Here is a 17,098-nt window from a genome sequence, read left to right as displayed (position 1 = left end):
TCCTGTGTGGTAACTTCTCCCGGGAGCAGAATGTGTAAAATAAACAGTTGCTGAAAAGCATGAAGAATTAACGAAGTGAAAATCTCGAGCTATTCGTTCAGCAATTGACACGCAAGTGACCTCCTTAAATGCCTAGTTATTTAAGGACGTTTAGAACGAGGATGAATGAATCTTCAGGGCGCTTACTTCGCACCGGTGTGTAAATTTCTTTAGTCTTTCGGGAAGTGGCGGTAAATTCATACAAATCCAGCAGGGAGGGGAGAGAAGAGGGTAAAACCACGATCTCGGAGCGCTCTTCTCAGTCCTTTGGAAAGACTTGCCTTTGCTGCCCGGAACTCTGGAGGTTACAGCTGGGAGAACCCGGAGGCGCTAGGACCTGGTCGGCGCCTGGCTGCGGCCGCTTTCAGGAGGGCGGAGGAGGGAGAGGAGGAGGGGGATGTGGGAAAGGAGGGGTGTTAAGCGGGGCGGGGGAAGTCATTTATGCAGAGCAGGAGCTGCTGCCATTGCCACTCAGAATCCCCGCGCGCTGCTCAGAGCCGGAGGGAGCGCTGGGAGCTAGCAAGCGAGCGCTCGGAGCCCGGGCCAGCAGAGGGGGCGCCCGGTCGCTGCCTGTACCGCTCCCGCTGGCCATCTCCGCCGCGCTCGGGGCCCCGGGAGGAGCGAGACCGAGTCGGAGAGTCCGAGAGCCTAGCCGGGCGAAACCCAACTGCGGAGGACGCCCGCCCCACTCAGCCGCCTCCGGCGCCCGAGCCGGGGAGCATCGCCGAGCGCCCCGCGGGCCGGAGAGCTGGGAGCACAGGTCCCCGCAGCCCCAGGGATGGTCTAGGAGCTGACGCAAGGATCGCTGCTCTGCTCCCTGCCGGGGCTAGCCGCCTCCTGCCGATCGTCCAGGGCTGCGAGCTGCGGCGGCCCAGGCCGGAGAAGTTAGTTGTGCGCGCCCTTAGTGCGCTGAGCCAGCCAGAGAGCGAGGGAGCAGCGAGGCGCCGGGACCATGGGCTGGGGGAGCCGCTGCTGCTGCCCGGGACGTTTGGACCTGCTGTGCGTGCTGGCGCTGCTCGGGGGCTGCCTGCTCCCCGTGTGCCGGACGCGCGTCTACACAAACCACTGGGCAGTCAAAATCGCCGGGGGCTTCCCGGAGGCCAACCGTATCGCCAGCAAGTACGGATTCATCAACATAGGACAGGTAACAAACTACAGGCTGGCCCAGCCCTCGGCCCTGAAGCCACTGAGGGCTTCTTGTCCCCTCTGCGTGGAACCCCCTCCCCCTCTTCCAGATGTGCTCTAGCAGCTGTTGCCCTAACTCTTGGGCGATGCTCTGTCTCCTGCGCGCGCGCGCGCGTACACACACACACACACACACACACACACCCCAGAGTTGCCGGGTCCGTGTTTTGTTTACTTGTCTTTTGCAAGCCACGCGGGACTGGTAGGGTCTCGGGAAAAATCCAGAGTGCCCCCGTGGTGGTTTTAGAGACGGCTGGACCTTTTGACCTGAAAAGTTGAGTAGCACTAGTAATCTGAGGCAAAGTCTCAGAGAGGGTGATCGTGGGGAGAGGGTGAAATGAGGTCTTTTGGGGGATAGGGGGTGAGCGCGCCTCTGATGCCTGCGGGTAAGGGAAAGCCTTTCCTGCTCGGATCTGAATTTAGCCCAGAAAGAAGTTTCCTCTTCTTGGGCGAGGGAACCGCTGGCGCTGGAGACGCCAGAGGCGCGGGGACTGGAGCTGGAAGGGAGGAGAAAGGAGGGGGAGGGAAGAGGGGGCGGCACCCGGTGTGAGTGCAGGTTCAGGGGAGACATCTAGGCTTCCCTGCCTTAAGCGAGGTCCGCGTGGGGCTCCCAGAAGGGAGTTGGAATGGGGAGGTGGGCAACTTCCGAAACCGGCTGGCTGAGTTCCGCTCCGGGAAAACTAGGAGTCTTACCCCGGGACGGAAGGTGCCGGGCCGGGAGGTTGCGCCGTGGGGCGAGAGTTGGGCAGGCAGCAGGGGCGCTGGGTTTTTGTGGGGTGCCGCTCGCGGGCTTTTGGCAGAGCTCCCCTGCTAGGGAGAAATGCCAATAAACTAAGGTGATGCTATGAGGATGACTGGAAGCGTAACAGATTTGGAGGTACTACGGGTTCAGTAGTCTTGGCTTTCTGGTTCTCTTCCCCCCACACTCCTGAGAGAAATGGGGGTAGAGAGGGCTATGAAATTGGGTTCCAGAAAGTACCTCCCTCCACATACACGCCGCAAGCGTCTTTGGGGCTGGCCGGAGCAGCCGGTCCTGGCTGGGCTCAGGCGAGAATCCGCTGGAATGGGAGGTGAGGGTGATAGATGGCGCCTTTCCAGCAGGCGCGTTTGGGGACTGCCCGGGGTGCACGCACCCTGCGTGCTCTGCCTGGGGGAAGGGAGAGGGAGGTGCTGGCTGGCGCCAGAGGAGTGGGAGAGTACGGACAGTTTCTGAGGCCATTGCGTTCCACGCCCAGGAACCCGGGGACACCCCACCCGCCTCCTCCCCGCCGCCTGGGGGATGCGGCACCTGGAGAGGAGGCAGAGCTGCTGTCGCCGAGTCTAGAAGGAGCTGGGGAGCGCGGGGAGTGTTCAGAGGAGCCGGAGCACAAGATCTTGCACTTTGCCCGCTCAGAGGGAGGACATATTCCAGAGCAGCCAGCCCTGTGGAGAACTGAGACTAGGGCAAGGGGCACGGTTTGTATTCCCTCCCGCCCCTGGAAGTAAGGAAGTAAGGGAAGCCAGCCAGATTTTTGTTGCTTGAGTGACTGTCATCTGCGGAAGATTTCCATTCTAAAGGCTTGTTGGGATTCTACTGGCTTCTTTTTCTCTGGGAGAAAACACTGAGTCCGTTCAGGTCTTTTTACATGAACTTAAAGTTGGGCACTGCCTATGCTCTGGGAATGGAACTGGGGAGGTTAGCACTGAAAGTAGCTAGTACTATTAATCTTACCAGAGACTCATCTCGGGTTCTGCTAACATTGAACATCTCACACATGCCAGGCATTTTTGGAGGAATAAATTCTTGACCATACCCTTCTTTCTAAATCTCAAAACAACCTTGTTTGGTGAATATTACCTCACACAGGAGATGAGGAAACCGAGACCAGCTAAACAGTGGCAAAGCCGTGATTCAGACCTGGGACTTTGTTGCAGGCCCAGCCCCCCATGGATCCTGCCTTTTAGGGAACCCTTCCATCCCATGATGAAGGAGGAAGAAAGTAAAATCTCCATTTCCTTGAATTCTGATTTAATGGCTCAGTAGACTGGGAGCAAATATCTGGTCTCAGTTCACAGATACTTAGTTCAAACGAACCTAGATTTCTTGACTTTAAGAACAAGGGCAGAAACAGCTGTTACCTTTCTGAATTAATTGAGCAGAACTGGTATGTGACAGAATCTGGCATAGTGAGATGGGAGAAATTGTCACCCAACCCACTTTTGAACAAGCAAACATTGCAATGTCCAGCATCCTCTGCCTGACTTTTTATAAAAGGCCTTATAATGAAGATTCATGCCTTCTCATTAAAAATAATAATACTAAGAAAGTTTACATACAAATAACACCAAGGAGGATTTATTGTGGTTTTTACAGCGACAGTGAGGAAATTTAGTGCTTATAGAGGTTACAGAGGACCCCTTGAACCAGTGTAAAAAGATCAGCTGTTCTACAGTGGGGAGCGTTTCCTCTGTAGATCAAAGGAGCTTAAGCCTATGCTAAGTCTTTGGGGTGGTAAATTGAGTTCACACGTGCAGTATCATTGCACTGTAAGGGCCAAATGTATTTCTTAATCATCCTTTACTGCTCTGACCTTTCAACACTTTAGACATCCTTTTGTTATTCTTTCTTTCCATCAGTAAACCAGCTGTGGTAATCAGCTGAGGGCAGTCACTAATTTGCAGATGCCTCCGGATTGTTCTGTTTTTTTTACCCATTTGGGCTTGGGGTCTCATGTGTTGCAAATTGGAACTGAAACTTGTTATTATTTCTGCAGCCATTTACTATCCTGGTAGTATTTTTGTATATCTTTGGTATGATATTCTAGGTGAGTAAGGTAGTGAATTTTTACCACACTAAAGGTACAGTTTTGACTATTTACTCAGAATATCAATGTAATGTTTTGTGTAGCATCTTAGCATTTAAAAGTCACGAGAGGTAACATATCTGGCCGGGCCGGGGGATTTCTATGGGAAACAATAGTTGTGCCTGTTCTGTTAAAAAAAGATGGGATGTGCAGAGTAACACGAGAAGAAAGCAAACAAACAAGCAAAAAGGACGGGCTTGATTTCCAGAAGGAAACATAAATGAGGGTTTTCTTGCCTTTGTTTATAGAGCTAGCATATGTTTTCACAAAATGTTTATATTCTGTGAATGGTTGTGCTTTGAAATCCTGCAATAATAATACTTAACCATAATCATTGTTAGTTGTTGTCAGGTTAGCATATATTATCTTTTGGTTGGTATCAGAGTCAGCTGCAAAATGCCCTCCTTTTCTTACCTACAAGTTCTGACTACCAGCCCTCTTAGGATCTAGTGGAACCAGCACCTTCTGAGCTGGCCAAGGGTAGGAGGTGTGCGTGCCTATTGACCTGCACGGGAATGGAGGGAGAAGCCTTTGTCCTCCCTCACTAATCATGTGCTCTGACCCTTTGAGCTAACGATCTACTGGTTAGACAATTGAAATGATATAAAGGAATAAGACCTGACATATTGTTAATTGTGGACCTCCATTTAGAGTAAATCTACAAAGGAGAATTAATATCTGGTTATTTGAATTCAGGGAGAAGATCCCTTGTGAACAGACAGATTGTTTGCAATGTGCAATGGCTGTATTTATCCTTCTGTGAGTTGCTTATAATCCTTGATTCCAGCCTGAGATTACCAGTAGCAAAGCCCCTTCCCCAAACCACATAACAATTTGAGTAACACCTCTGAAGGATAAAACTAGATGCAAGCCACGCTGGGGAAATATTTTACCTAGAGCCCCCCCATTGACAGTATGTGGACTTGGAAACTCTGGAGAGACCACTTTCGAGGCTGTGAAAGCAGGAAAGTCACTGAACTTAATGGAGCCTCTGTTCCTTCATCTGTAAAATGATAAATCTCTAGATAATAGAGTGAGTTAACTATGCATTGCTCAGCACATAGTTAGACTTGCAGCGAAAGGTTTATTTAATCTGAATCTGAGGAGAAAGGTCAAAATAAATGAGATCCAAAGTTTTAGATAAGGAGAAAGGCAGACATTTTAAAAATGGAGATGCGAAAGGTGAAGATCAGGAAAATAAATTTTTGAAGATTGAATTGTAAGAGCTATATCATAGCTTTGTTCGATTTTCCTGTTCAATGAGTAATTTAAAATACTAATAGTTTAGAAATAGTTTCATGTTAGATTCTAAACAATTAGGATTGATTTCCCATGGCAGGGCACTCTTCACTCATTGATCCCAGTCACAGGCCAGGAATTGTTATAAGATAACCATACTGTAGATGGACAAAAGGGAAGAAAAAAACCAGAAAAATTTTCTTAAATCATATTCGCATTTACATTTTGTTTATTATTTTGGATGTAGTTTGTATGAGTAAAACTAGAAGAAATATTTTTCAAGTAGGTAGGAAGAGATACATTCGCAGGGAGAACTTTGTTCAGAGATGTCCTGAACGCCTCCCACCCTGCTGATTAATTTTGAGCTGTGAATATTATAGGACGCTTGAAATGTTGATTCATGGTGGGCAGTGAATTCTGGGTGCTTATGGATAGTCCTGGAAATAGGGGATGTGGTTAGTCTGATGGGCTATATGGGAGTGGATTGTGCTTGCCTAATAAATTCTTAGGCATTTTGTAAACAGGAGAGTTAATTGGTGCTGTAGTCGCAGATTGGTCTTGGTGTGATAAATCTGGCTTTGCATAGGCAGCTCTTCATGCCCAAGAACCTCAGTCCTGACCCCTGCTAGCCACTCTCATATGCATATTTCTTATCATGAGGCAAATGAAGGGATAGTAGGGGAACCTTTGCTGGAAAAAGCAATTCAGAGTGCATGGCCTGATGATGGCAGGTCTGTTGCATTAACCTCATAGATAAGGAATGGCTTGTATGTGGTCATTGGGGATTTTGGGGTCTATTTGAAGTGAAAAACTGCATTTTTGTGAGCCTAAAGGCAGCTGACTTTGCCTTATGACTGTCTTTCATGGGCTTACATCCAGAGGTCCTAACCTTAAAGGTCAGCCAGAGAAACAGGGTAGTACGGTGGGAAAATTTTCAGCAATGTCTGACTCTTTGGCTGAGAGAGGGAGTCCTGACCCAGAAATATCCCCTGGGCAGGGAGGGGTATTTTTGTTGTCGGTTCAAGTTATGTGAAGCAGTGTCTGGTTTTCACCAAGGCCGAAGTATCTCCAGGCATTGCTCTGCATTGGGACTTTATTATTCATTTAATTCAGGTTGTAATCAATGACAAAAAAGCTGACTTTAGCTTCTTGGCTGGTAAAAATAAATGCTTATAGACATTCATCCATGCTAGAATACACACACAAACACACACGTATACACATATACTTATATATGATATATACACAGATATGTATATGTAATATGTGTATATATACACAGCATATATATGTCAATTTTTATTTTTACCAGAATAAAATTTGCACATAGTTTAGAGCAAAATTACGCATGTAGTGTTCTCACTAGTTTCAACAAATTATCCATCTCTACATCCAAGGGTACCAAGGAGGAACAATCAGTGCCAGTAAACTCTCCAATCTGAGTTCATCCTGGGAATAAAATTAGATCGGAAAGAAAACAAGACTAAGAGTCAGGTTTGAGTGAAATTCCAGGGTCTTTACTTTTATCAACCAACGTGACCCTCAGTTCCTCATTTTTCAGATAGGGAGCCGTAATACCTACTCCATCCACCTCATAGGGTTGCTGTGAAAATCAGATGCCCTAATAGTGAAGATGAATGTGTATATAGCTAAAATAAGGCATAGGGAGCATTATATGATCTTTAAAGACACCGAAGAGATGCACAGGCACTCAAAGGAAAATAACAACATGCAGTGATTTTCCAGAGTCTTGTGATTGTCCCTGGGGATATAATGGGGGCTGAAAGGAAGCTGAATAAGTGTTGTGCCTGATTATCCCATAGGATGATGGGATAGCTACACTTTTCCCCCAAGAGCCATGGAGACAGGACAGGGGTGGGGGCAACTGACAAGAAAATCAGCCAGCTAAGGCTCCCGTCTCCTGTTGGACAGCCCTCGTTTATAAGACATATACAATATGGAGCTTGCAAGGTTTTCTTTCTTTCTTTTTTTTTTTCCCCAAAATGGAGTCTCGCTTTGTCACCCAGGTTGGAGAGCAGTGGCACGATCTCGGCTCATTGCAACCGCTGCCTCCCAGGAGTAAGTGATTCTCCTGCCTCAGCCTCCTGAGGAGCTGGGATGACAGGCACGCACCACCACGCCCGGCTAATTTTTGTATTTTTAGTAGAGACTGAGTTTCACCATGTTACCAGGCTTGTCTCCAACTCCTGACCTCAAGTGATCCACCTGCCTTGGCTTTCCTAAGTGCTGGGATTACAAGCGTGAGCCACTGGGCCCAGGCAAGATTTTCTATTTAAAGTATCAAAACATAGTCGTTTAGTTTGACTCCAGTGTGAGTCTGTATAGAAAGCTAGTGGGAAGTAAAACTGAAACGTAATAGGCCCGTGAGGACTATAGATGGGAGTCTTTCAGGTGCAAGTGTTAAAAATCAACCCCAAACTGCTTAAGTAAAACTAACGAACAAGCAGATAAGCAGACTGGGAATGTGTTAGTTTAAACAGATTCACGCCTTTATGCGCCTTTCGGAAAACAGCTGAACTCTTTTTGTAATGAGGCCTTACCTGATCTGCACTTTCTTCATGGCCAAACCGACCCTGACTTAAACTGACATTAAGTAGGCCCTTCATCTGTTTCACTGCAGAGATATGAATTGAGTTTGATTGCAGGGATGTTGTCCTTGATCCAGACAGAGGTGTGTGTAATAGTCTCAAGTATGTGCCTCATTATGCTTTTCTCACCTGAATAATTCTGAGTTCTGAAACATATTTAAATCTAAGAGTTTCAAAAAAATGATTGTGGGCCCGTCCAGCTGCAAAGCCAGAGGTAGTGCTAATGTCAGCTATTTCTCCTTTTCCCTCAGAAGATGCTTTCCAGCAAGCAGCAAAGTTCATATGCTTCTTAGTACCTTTCTTATCCAGTATTAAAATTAACCCCTGAAAAATACTCCTGATCATTGGGTGGGGTTGTATCTCCACATGTGGGCCAATCACTTTGTCTAGGAGGGTAGCAGTATTTTGATGGGTGAGCTTGGATCACATATTCTCCCTCGACGGGAGATGTTGACCTTTGATGGGCAGTCCACCAGTTGGGTAGGGACAATACTCCAAAGGAAAGTGGGATGCTATTACTAGAATAAGAGAAAAGAGATGTGGGGTAAGGGAAAAAAAAAGCCACTAGAGATCAGGTTTTACAGGCCCCAAATGCCTAGGCTAGAGAGTTTCAACCTTATCATTTAGGATAAGTTTATATTGAGGTTTATATTGAAGATCTCTGAGAAGGACAGACAACAACCCACTGATTCTACCAACACAAGTCTACCGTGTAACATATGGATCAGAAAACATTCTCTGTTCTTGAGACGCCAGAACATTTTCACCCATAATTATCATTTAGTAAGACAAATAGTAATGGACTTCTGGGTGGTATAGTATGGTTCAGTCACGCCTTGGGAGAGCCTGCTGTTGCAGTGTGCACAGTGAACTGAATGCATAATGGCAGAGTGGTTATTGTGTTGGCAATGATGATTGGTAATGAAAACAGGAGCCGTGACGATGGAAAGATTTGGACGTTCATGTAGAGGATGATTCAATAGGGCTTGGTAACTAAATGGAAGTAGGGGATGCGGAAGCAGGAGAACGTGAAGATAGCTGCAAAGTTTTAGCCTTGGGACCAGGAGAAGGGTGGACTGTTGTGTAGAATTAGGACAGTCTGCAGGATCATTTCTGAGAACAAAAGGATAGGCTCAGCATTAATTTTCTTTTAGATTTATCTGTATTATATATTTAAGGTATATAACATGATACTTTGATATACATAGTGAAATGATTATTACAGGTAAGCAAATTTACGTATTTATCATCTTCCATAGTTATCTCTCCTTTTTGTGGTAAGAGCACCTAAAATCTGGTCTCTTAGCAAATATTCAATAAACAACACAGTATTATTATGTTGTTTATCCCTAGTACTCCTGCTGCACATTCCATCTCTAGACAAATTCATCTGATATAACTGTGAGTTTGTACCCTTTGACCTACATCTCCCTCCTTCCTCTCCTCACCCCTGTTAGTCACTGTTACACTCTGTTTCTATGTAGTCAACATTTCCCCCCCCCCAAATTCCACATATAAGCGGGATCATCAGCATTCTTTTTGTTGGAAGATAGAAGGACATGCTTATAGAAATGCCCAGTAGGTGGAAGAGCATTTAGATTGGGAAAGAAGTATCAATTAGCATTCATCAACCTCAGTATAAAGGAAGCTTGTGGAAGGGCTTAGGATTGTTAAGAGATGAAGCATGAAGAGAGGGGCACTGAGAAGGCAGAGAGAAGAATGTCTCCACTTAGGGAGCAAGGGAAAATGGGAGTAGATGAAGGGGTCAGGAAGATGGAGAGAGCCACCGGAAGAAAGGGTGCCTCCTTTAGATGGTGTGCAGTAGTGAGAAGTGCTATAGAAAGAATCCAGGAGGATGTGTGTTAAGTGATAAGGAGGCGTCCAGTACTCTTAGCACCAACGCTTGATTGAATAGTGGAGTGGAAGTCAGGTTGTGGGGCAGTAGAGAAATGGAGCACAACAGTTTTGAATTGCACATCTGCTTCTATCCACCTGCCGGCCTCCATTCCCTCCCTTCATCTCTTTCTTGCCAATGTACTGGAGTAGTTAGGATCATAGGTTTAGAATTAAAAGGGTTTGAAACCTAATACTGCTCCTTCCTAGCTGGGGGACCCTAGATAAATGTCTTAAGCTCTCTGTTCCTCAGTTTCTTCGTGTATGAAAAGGACATAATAACAAGAGTGATCCCCCCCCCCATACAATTGTTGTGAGGATGAGATAAAAGTGGCTAGGATAGTATCTGACACACAAATACTCAGCAAATGAGAGTTATTATATCTTGTTTAAAAATTTTTTGGCCAGGTGAAGAGGCTCACGCCTGTAATCCCAGGACTTTGGGAGGCCGAAGCAGCCGGATCACTTGAGGTCAGGAGTTCGAGACCAGCCTGGCCAACGTGGCAAAATCCCATCTCTACTAAAAATACAAAAATTAGCTGGGCATGGTGTCGAGCGTCTGTAATCCCAGCCACTCAGGAGGCTGAGGCGGGAGAATCACTTGAACCTGGGAGGTGGAGGTTGCAGTGAGCCGAGATCATGCCACTGCACTCCAGCCTGGGTGCTGGGTGACAGAGCGAGATACCATCTCAAAAAAAAAAAAAAAAAAAAAGAAAAGGACAAAACAAGGAATTTGAATTTACCAGAGTAAGAGAGAAGACGAAAGAGAGACTCTGGGAAACTAGGGGGCAAACAGTTCTTGAATACAAAAGGTGCCACCTCTGAAGTAGTTGACCATAGTCAGAAGGTGGTGGGGCCAAAATAGGACTATTGGACCAATGGAATAGGGTGGTCATAGGGGCTTTACAAGCAAAAGAAAAATGGATGGCCAATTTGGTAAGAGTGGTAGAAGCAGAAAGATGAGAGTCAACCCAGAGAGTATTTATATTTTTTTGTAAGCTACTAGCTAGAGTTGTTCTGCTCGAAGATAAGGTCCAGGGTATGGAGATGCAGGTGAGACAACCAGGCAGAGAACAGGTGAAGGCTAATGGGTTGGAAAGAGTCAGGAAACAGAGGCTAGAGTATTTGAGGGGTTATCAGTGCGTGGAAGAAGAGGATTCCAAGTAATTTGTGCTGATATATCCACTGGGCAGATAAACATGAAGCTTACCCCGTATTTCATTCTCTTTGGATAAATGTAGGTATTATCTCTGCTTTACACATCTGTGTGCTATTATTTGCACTGCAGGTCCCGTACCAACTTAAGGGATAAAGACAGACACAGAGGTGATTGCTTTCAACTCCCATATTTGGTTTAAAAACTGAAGATTGTGTTGAACACTGAATATAGAGGGAACAGTAGAAACAGAGAATGTAAAACCAGGACACAATATTTAAGGATGATTTTTTAAAATGGTCTATACTATCTCACATTTTAGGTTGACTTTTAGCTTAGGTTGTCACATAATCTAATTTCCATCTCAGTATTATACCAGATAATTATAACTATAATTTATTCACATTTCATGTATTCTGCCCTTTAAATACATATTTTATACAGTACAACAAAGCTATGTTCCAAACATGCCTTTCATGTATTCTTAGCCTAAACTTTACCACCTTATAGGAATATAGATACGTTTTAAAATATGAGTCTTTAAAATTATTTATAGATTGCTCTATCACATATAACATTTTTAGATTGCTCTATGTAATAGATTAATCTTGTTTACATTTGTATGGTAATCTGATTGTTAATTGAGGTTAGCATCACAAGATAAGTATTTAAGTTTCTATTTTAATTTTCTGTGCATTATCTAAGAGGTTAATTCTATCCTGGGAAAATTACATTTTGGATACCATGCCAGCATTGAACTTAGTTAAGATTTATTAAAAGCAAGTCTTTCCTTGATGCCTTTCCCAGTATGACAAACTGTTTATATTCTCTCTCTCTCTCTGTGTGTATATGTGTGTGTGTGTGTATGTGTATATATATATATATATAAAATGAGTACTTAAGGGATGATATTTTTGTAATAAGTTTTTAAGGTCTGGTATTTTTCTATACTGAGAAGCTCTTACAGCTGTAAAAATATACCAGATCTCTGCATATCCATGTTCCCATGCTTGTACCTTGTTTTCTCTGGTGGGAGTTCCTCAACCAAAATAAAGCTGGGTAGTCTGAATACAGAGCAGGGAGGGGAGATCATCCCAGGGCCTATAATTTTGTAAGCAAATATCCATAGTGTAAATTTAGAAAGATACTGCTTACTCATCCTGTGCCTATTCTAGTTTCATTTAACTAATATGTTTGTGTGTCGGCGGGAACCCCATTCATCAATTTCAGTTTCTCAAAGAAAACAAAATTGTAGGCCACTTAGGATTTATTACAGGCTAGCTTCCAGCAAAACCTTTTTTTTAAATTTTTTTTTAAGTATGGGGCATCTTTCTATTTGGTGCTCACGGACCAATTTACCAAATGCTGCATTCTTTGACTCATCACAGGATGATGTCATTGCTCCTGGGCTGGTTGGACAATGCTGGGAACCAGTGAAGGAAACTCAAAGCTGAAAACAGGTGACTTGAGTCACCTTTCTAGATCCAGCGGTGCCATGAATTTGTCACATACTTATGAGCCGGTTACAGGTTTCCTTTGTTATAAAAGATTAATTCTATTCATTGTTTTATTTAAAAAATAGTCATCGAGGGACACCGTCAAGAAAGTGAAAGCACAACCCACAGAATGGGAGTAAATATTTGTAAATCATATTTGAGGAAGACTTGTACCCAAAGTATGTAATGAATTCTTGCTCTCAATAATAAAAGACCAGTTTCTCAATTAAAAATGGGCAGAAAATACCTGAGTAGACATTTTGTCAAAGCACATATTGTAAATAGGCAAGAAGCACATCTAAAGATGTTTAACATCATCAGTCACCAGGGAAATGTAAGTCAAACCTCAATAAGCTACTGGCTTACACTCACTAGGATGGCTATAATAAAAAAGACAGATCATTACAAGTGTTGATGAGAATGTGGAGAAATTGCAGCTCTCCAGTTTACAATGGGAATGTGCTAATGGGAATGTAAAGCTGTGAGATCAGTTTACTAAACTGTCTGGCAGTTCCTCAAAAGGTGAAACATACAGCTACTGTATGACCCAGAGTTCTCTCCTAAATGTATACCCAACAGAAATGAAAACATTTTTCCACACAAAATCTTGTAGATAAACGTTCATGGCAGCATTATTCACAATAGCCAAAAAGCAGAAACAACTCAACTGTCTATCGATGGATATATGGATAAACAAAATTTGGTGTATTCATATTAATATTATGGAATATTTCTTCACAATGGAAATGAAGTTCTCATACATGCTACAATGTGGATGAACCTTGAAAATATTATGCTAAGTGAAAGGAACCAGTCACAAAAGGCTACATATTGTATCATTCTGTTTATATGAAATGTCCAGATTTAGCAAATCTATAGAGACAGAGGGTAGATGAGTGGTTGTGTAAGGCTGGAAGGGTTGGTGGGAAATGGGGAGTGGCTGCTAATAGGTACGAGATTTTTTTGGGAGGTGATGAAATGTTCTAAAATTGATTGTTGACCAGGCTCACTGGCTGTTGCCTGTAATCCCAACATTTTGGGAGGTCAAAGTGAGAGAATCGCTTGAGGCTAGAAGTTCAAGACTAGCCTGGGCAATAAAGCGAGACCCTCTGGTCTCTACAAAAATAAAAATAAAAAATTAGCAGGGCATGGTAGCCTGTAGTCCCAGCTATTCGGCAAGCTGAGGAAGAAAGATGGCTTGAACCCAAGAAATTTGAGGATGCAGTGAGCTGTAATTGTGCCACTGCATTCCAACCTGGATGACAGCAAGATTCTGTCTCAAAAAATAGTAATAATAATAACACCGATTATGGTGATTTGTGAACATACTAAAAACAATGTAATACTCTGCTTGAAAGCAGGGGTTCCTAACCCCTAGGCCATAGACTGATACGATCTGTGGCCTGTTAGGAACCAGGCTGAACAGCAGGAAGTGGAGCTGCAGGTGAGCCGCTCCACTTCCTGTCAAATCTGAGGGGCCATTGGACTCTCATAGGAGGGCGAACCCTGTTGTGAACTGTGCATGTGGGGGAGCTAGGTTGCGTGCTCCTTAACGATCTGATGATCTGATATGGAACAGTTTCAACCCACAACCATTGCCCCCTCCCCTGTCTGTGGAAACATTTTCTTCCATGAAACTGGTCCCTGGTGCCGAAAAGGTTGGGGACCACTGCTTTAAATGGTGAATTGTTTGGTATGTGAATTATATCTCAATAAAGCTGTTAAAATAGTTATTGAGTACCTATTTTATCAGCCATTCTACTGGGCACAATACAGTTACATTTGTCTGCTTACATGGTGCTTGCATTATAGTGGGAGGAGACAAGCCATAGTCCAGTAATGACATGAGTAAAATAATTTCAAATTATGATAGGTGCTGTTGGAAAGCAACATGTTAGTAGACTAAAGTGTGACTAAGAGTGAGAGAACTCATTTAGTTGGTCAGGGAGACTCACTGAGGAGGAACACTTGAGCAGATACCTAATTTTTTTTTTCTTTTTCTTTTTTTTTTGAGACAGAGTCTCCCACTGTCGCCCAGGCTGTAGTGCAGTGGTGCAATCTCGGCTCACTGCAACCTCCGCCTCCCGGGTTCAAGCGATTCTCCTGCCTCAGCCTTCTGAGTAGCTGAGATTACAGGTGCCTGCCACCATGCTTGGCTGATTTTTTGTATTTTTAGTAGAGATGGGGTTTTACTATGTTGGTCAGGCTGGTCTTGAACTCCTGACCTTGTGATCTGCCCGCCTCAGCCTCCCAAAGTGCTGCTCACAGGTGTGAGCCACTGCGTCCAGCTGCAGATACCTAATTTTAAGAAAGCACCAACCACATGGTAGTCTGGAGTTGGATGAGGTCTTTGTAAAGGAGATAGCAAATGCAAAGGCCTCAGAGAAAGAGGTCAGACAGTGTAAATGGAGACTAACAAGGAAAAAGAGGTAGAGCTTGAGATTGGAGAGGATGATCTTCAGGCTTAATTTTGGTGATGTCATTTCCCTGTTCAGAAGCCACCAGTAGCTCCAATTTGCCTATTGCATTACAATGGATTCCTTCTCTGGGCTTTTAAAGGCCTGTACCTACTTGTCCTGAAATAGTTTTTCTGTCATTTCTCCTACTTATTCCCTTAATAAAGCTAGACCTTCCCGTTGTTCCCCAGGTATTACGCTCAGTGCTTTCCTGTTGCTGTGTCAGTCTTTTCGCTTGAACTATTCACCTGATCCATTGCTCTTCTGGAAATTTTATCTCTTCTTGAAGGCACCTCTCAAATGTCACCTCTTGTCTATGGCCATACTATGCTGAATGCGCCCTGTCTCATCAAATATCACCTCTTTACCTATATTTTGCTCTGGAAGTATATGTAAAATATAGGTATAGGTAAAATTGCTCTGATTTTTAACTTCATTGACTTGCGTAATATCTTGCCCAAAATTCTCTTAGGGAATTAAATATAGTTAAGTTTTTCTTTTTTCTTTTTTCCATCTACAGGGACTTAATTATTACTCTGTAGCATATAGCATAGTGTCTCACTCTGTATACGTAGTCATTAAATATTGGTTGAATTCTAAAGTATTTTGCAGACATGGAATGTACATAAAATATAAAATAAATATGAACACGAGAAAAATTACAATAATTCTATATAGTCAAGAATGAAATCAGTAGTGCATTTTATATTCTATAAAGGGGTATGGTAAAAAGCAGTGATCTAGGATTGATGAGTCATTTATGTGTGGGTTTGAAAGTCCAGGCTTCCTGGGAAATAGCCTCACCCTTATCTTTTAGTGTTTCAGACCTTGGCATCATTAGCAGGGTCATTCTTCTGATTTTGACTTCTATGCACATTTTTGGTATGAGAGTCAGAGTACACAGTGTGACAGCATGTACTCCGAGAGCCAAGTCCCAGATTATCCTAGGACTGTGATTGCTTTTCTGTGGATCTTGGTGAACCCTAAGGGTCCTTCCGGCTGTGACCATCTCCTTGGGGTGGCAGTGAAAGTCTTTTGTCTATTGGAGCAATGGGAAGAACAGCACAGAGTTCCCTAATGAAGGAACTGGTCAGTAGTAAGAAACAATTTCCAATCACGGGCAAATTTCACTGTTTATATAGAAGCAATGGAAGTAGCAAAAACAAGCAGGTTTGGTGCACATGAAAGATACTAAAAGAAAGGTCCTCTGTATAAAATAAGCTGTAGACTCTTGTGATGGTCAGAGGCTCATGGCAGGGCCTAGCCGGATTGGCCATTTAAGCGCCAAAACACTGAAATTAAATCCGGAGACGAGGAGGGATTGCAGACTCCAGAACAAACAGAAATAAATTAAGCCCTGCAGCTCAGTCCTTAAGGAGTGGCTTCAGAAACATCCTTAGAGATAGGAAATAAACTCAGGACAAATAGAGCAAATATTTATTGGGAGTTAACTCCCTTTAATGATAAAAGGAACATTCTCTTGGTTGGGTGACATGGCCAGAAGCCAATCTCTCAGTAGAGATGAGTCTCCCCATTTGACCTCTTTTCTTTTATCAGATCCAAGCTGCAAACCTCCAGGCCTTCAGGCTTGGGTAGATAGAGGGAAAGGTGAGTTGTATTTTCTAGGTCAGATGAAGGAGTGATGGAAAAGCTGAGCTTTCTCATAGGATATATAGTTTGAGAGTAGAGCTATTCCTTCCTCACAATTGTGATGGGACTACTGTAGGTGAGGCCTTTGTTACTCTTATGTGGATTTTTGTGCACGTCTTACCCTGTCCCCACTATCTCCCCCTTTCCTCTGGTCAAAAAGACTTGACTTCTTCCTCTCCCTTTTTCTTCTCTTTTCCACCTCTTCCTTCCTTAATGTTCTCAACATCATTCAACCTAACTATTGTGCCATTCTGTGCACATGAACTGGCGTGTCCTGCTTTTTCGCCTCTACTCGTGTCATTCTCACTGCCAGAACATCCACATGTCCAGATCTCACTATGTTCTGCAAAGCACTTCTCGGATGTCATTTCCTCAAATGAAACTTCCTATGGCTAAAACCTCCTTTGTTTAAACTCTCATTGAACCTTGTATGCTTCTTTTTATTGGCACTTGGCATTTTCATCTCACATGCCGTCTGTCGATCTATCTATCTATCTATCTATCTATCTATCTATCTATCTATCTGATTTTC

General features: G+C 43.9%; 1 protein-coding gene across 3 annotated transcripts in view; it reads left to right on the top strand.

Annotated features, from left to right (window-relative positions):
* The first annotated feature begins 484 nt into the window (after positions 1-484).
* The window catches only part of PCSK5 (proprotein convertase subtilisin/kexin type 5), a 464,591-nt gene continuing 447,977 nt past the window's right edge, over positions 485-17,098 (top strand). For all 3 annotated transcript variants that reach the window (XM_033237074.1, XM_033237073.1, XM_033237072.1), the window contains exon 1: positions 485-1,183. In XM_033237074.1, the coding sequence (XP_033092965.1) occupies positions 992-1,183 (192 nt within the window). In that variant the 5' untranslated portion in view covers positions 485-991. The remainder of the gene's footprint in view (positions 1,184-17,098) is intronic.

Source organism: Trachypithecus francoisi, unplaced genomic scaffold, assembly GCF_009764315.1.
Source record: "Trachypithecus francoisi isolate TF-2019V2 unplaced genomic scaffold, Tfra_2.0 Lachesis_group16, whole genome shotgun sequence".
NCBI classification, from domain to species: domain Eukaryota; kingdom Metazoa; phylum Chordata; class Mammalia; order Primates; family Cercopithecidae; genus Trachypithecus; species Trachypithecus francoisi.
Note: the sequence above shows the minus strand (reverse complement) of the source record. Positions and strands in the feature narration are given on the sequence as shown.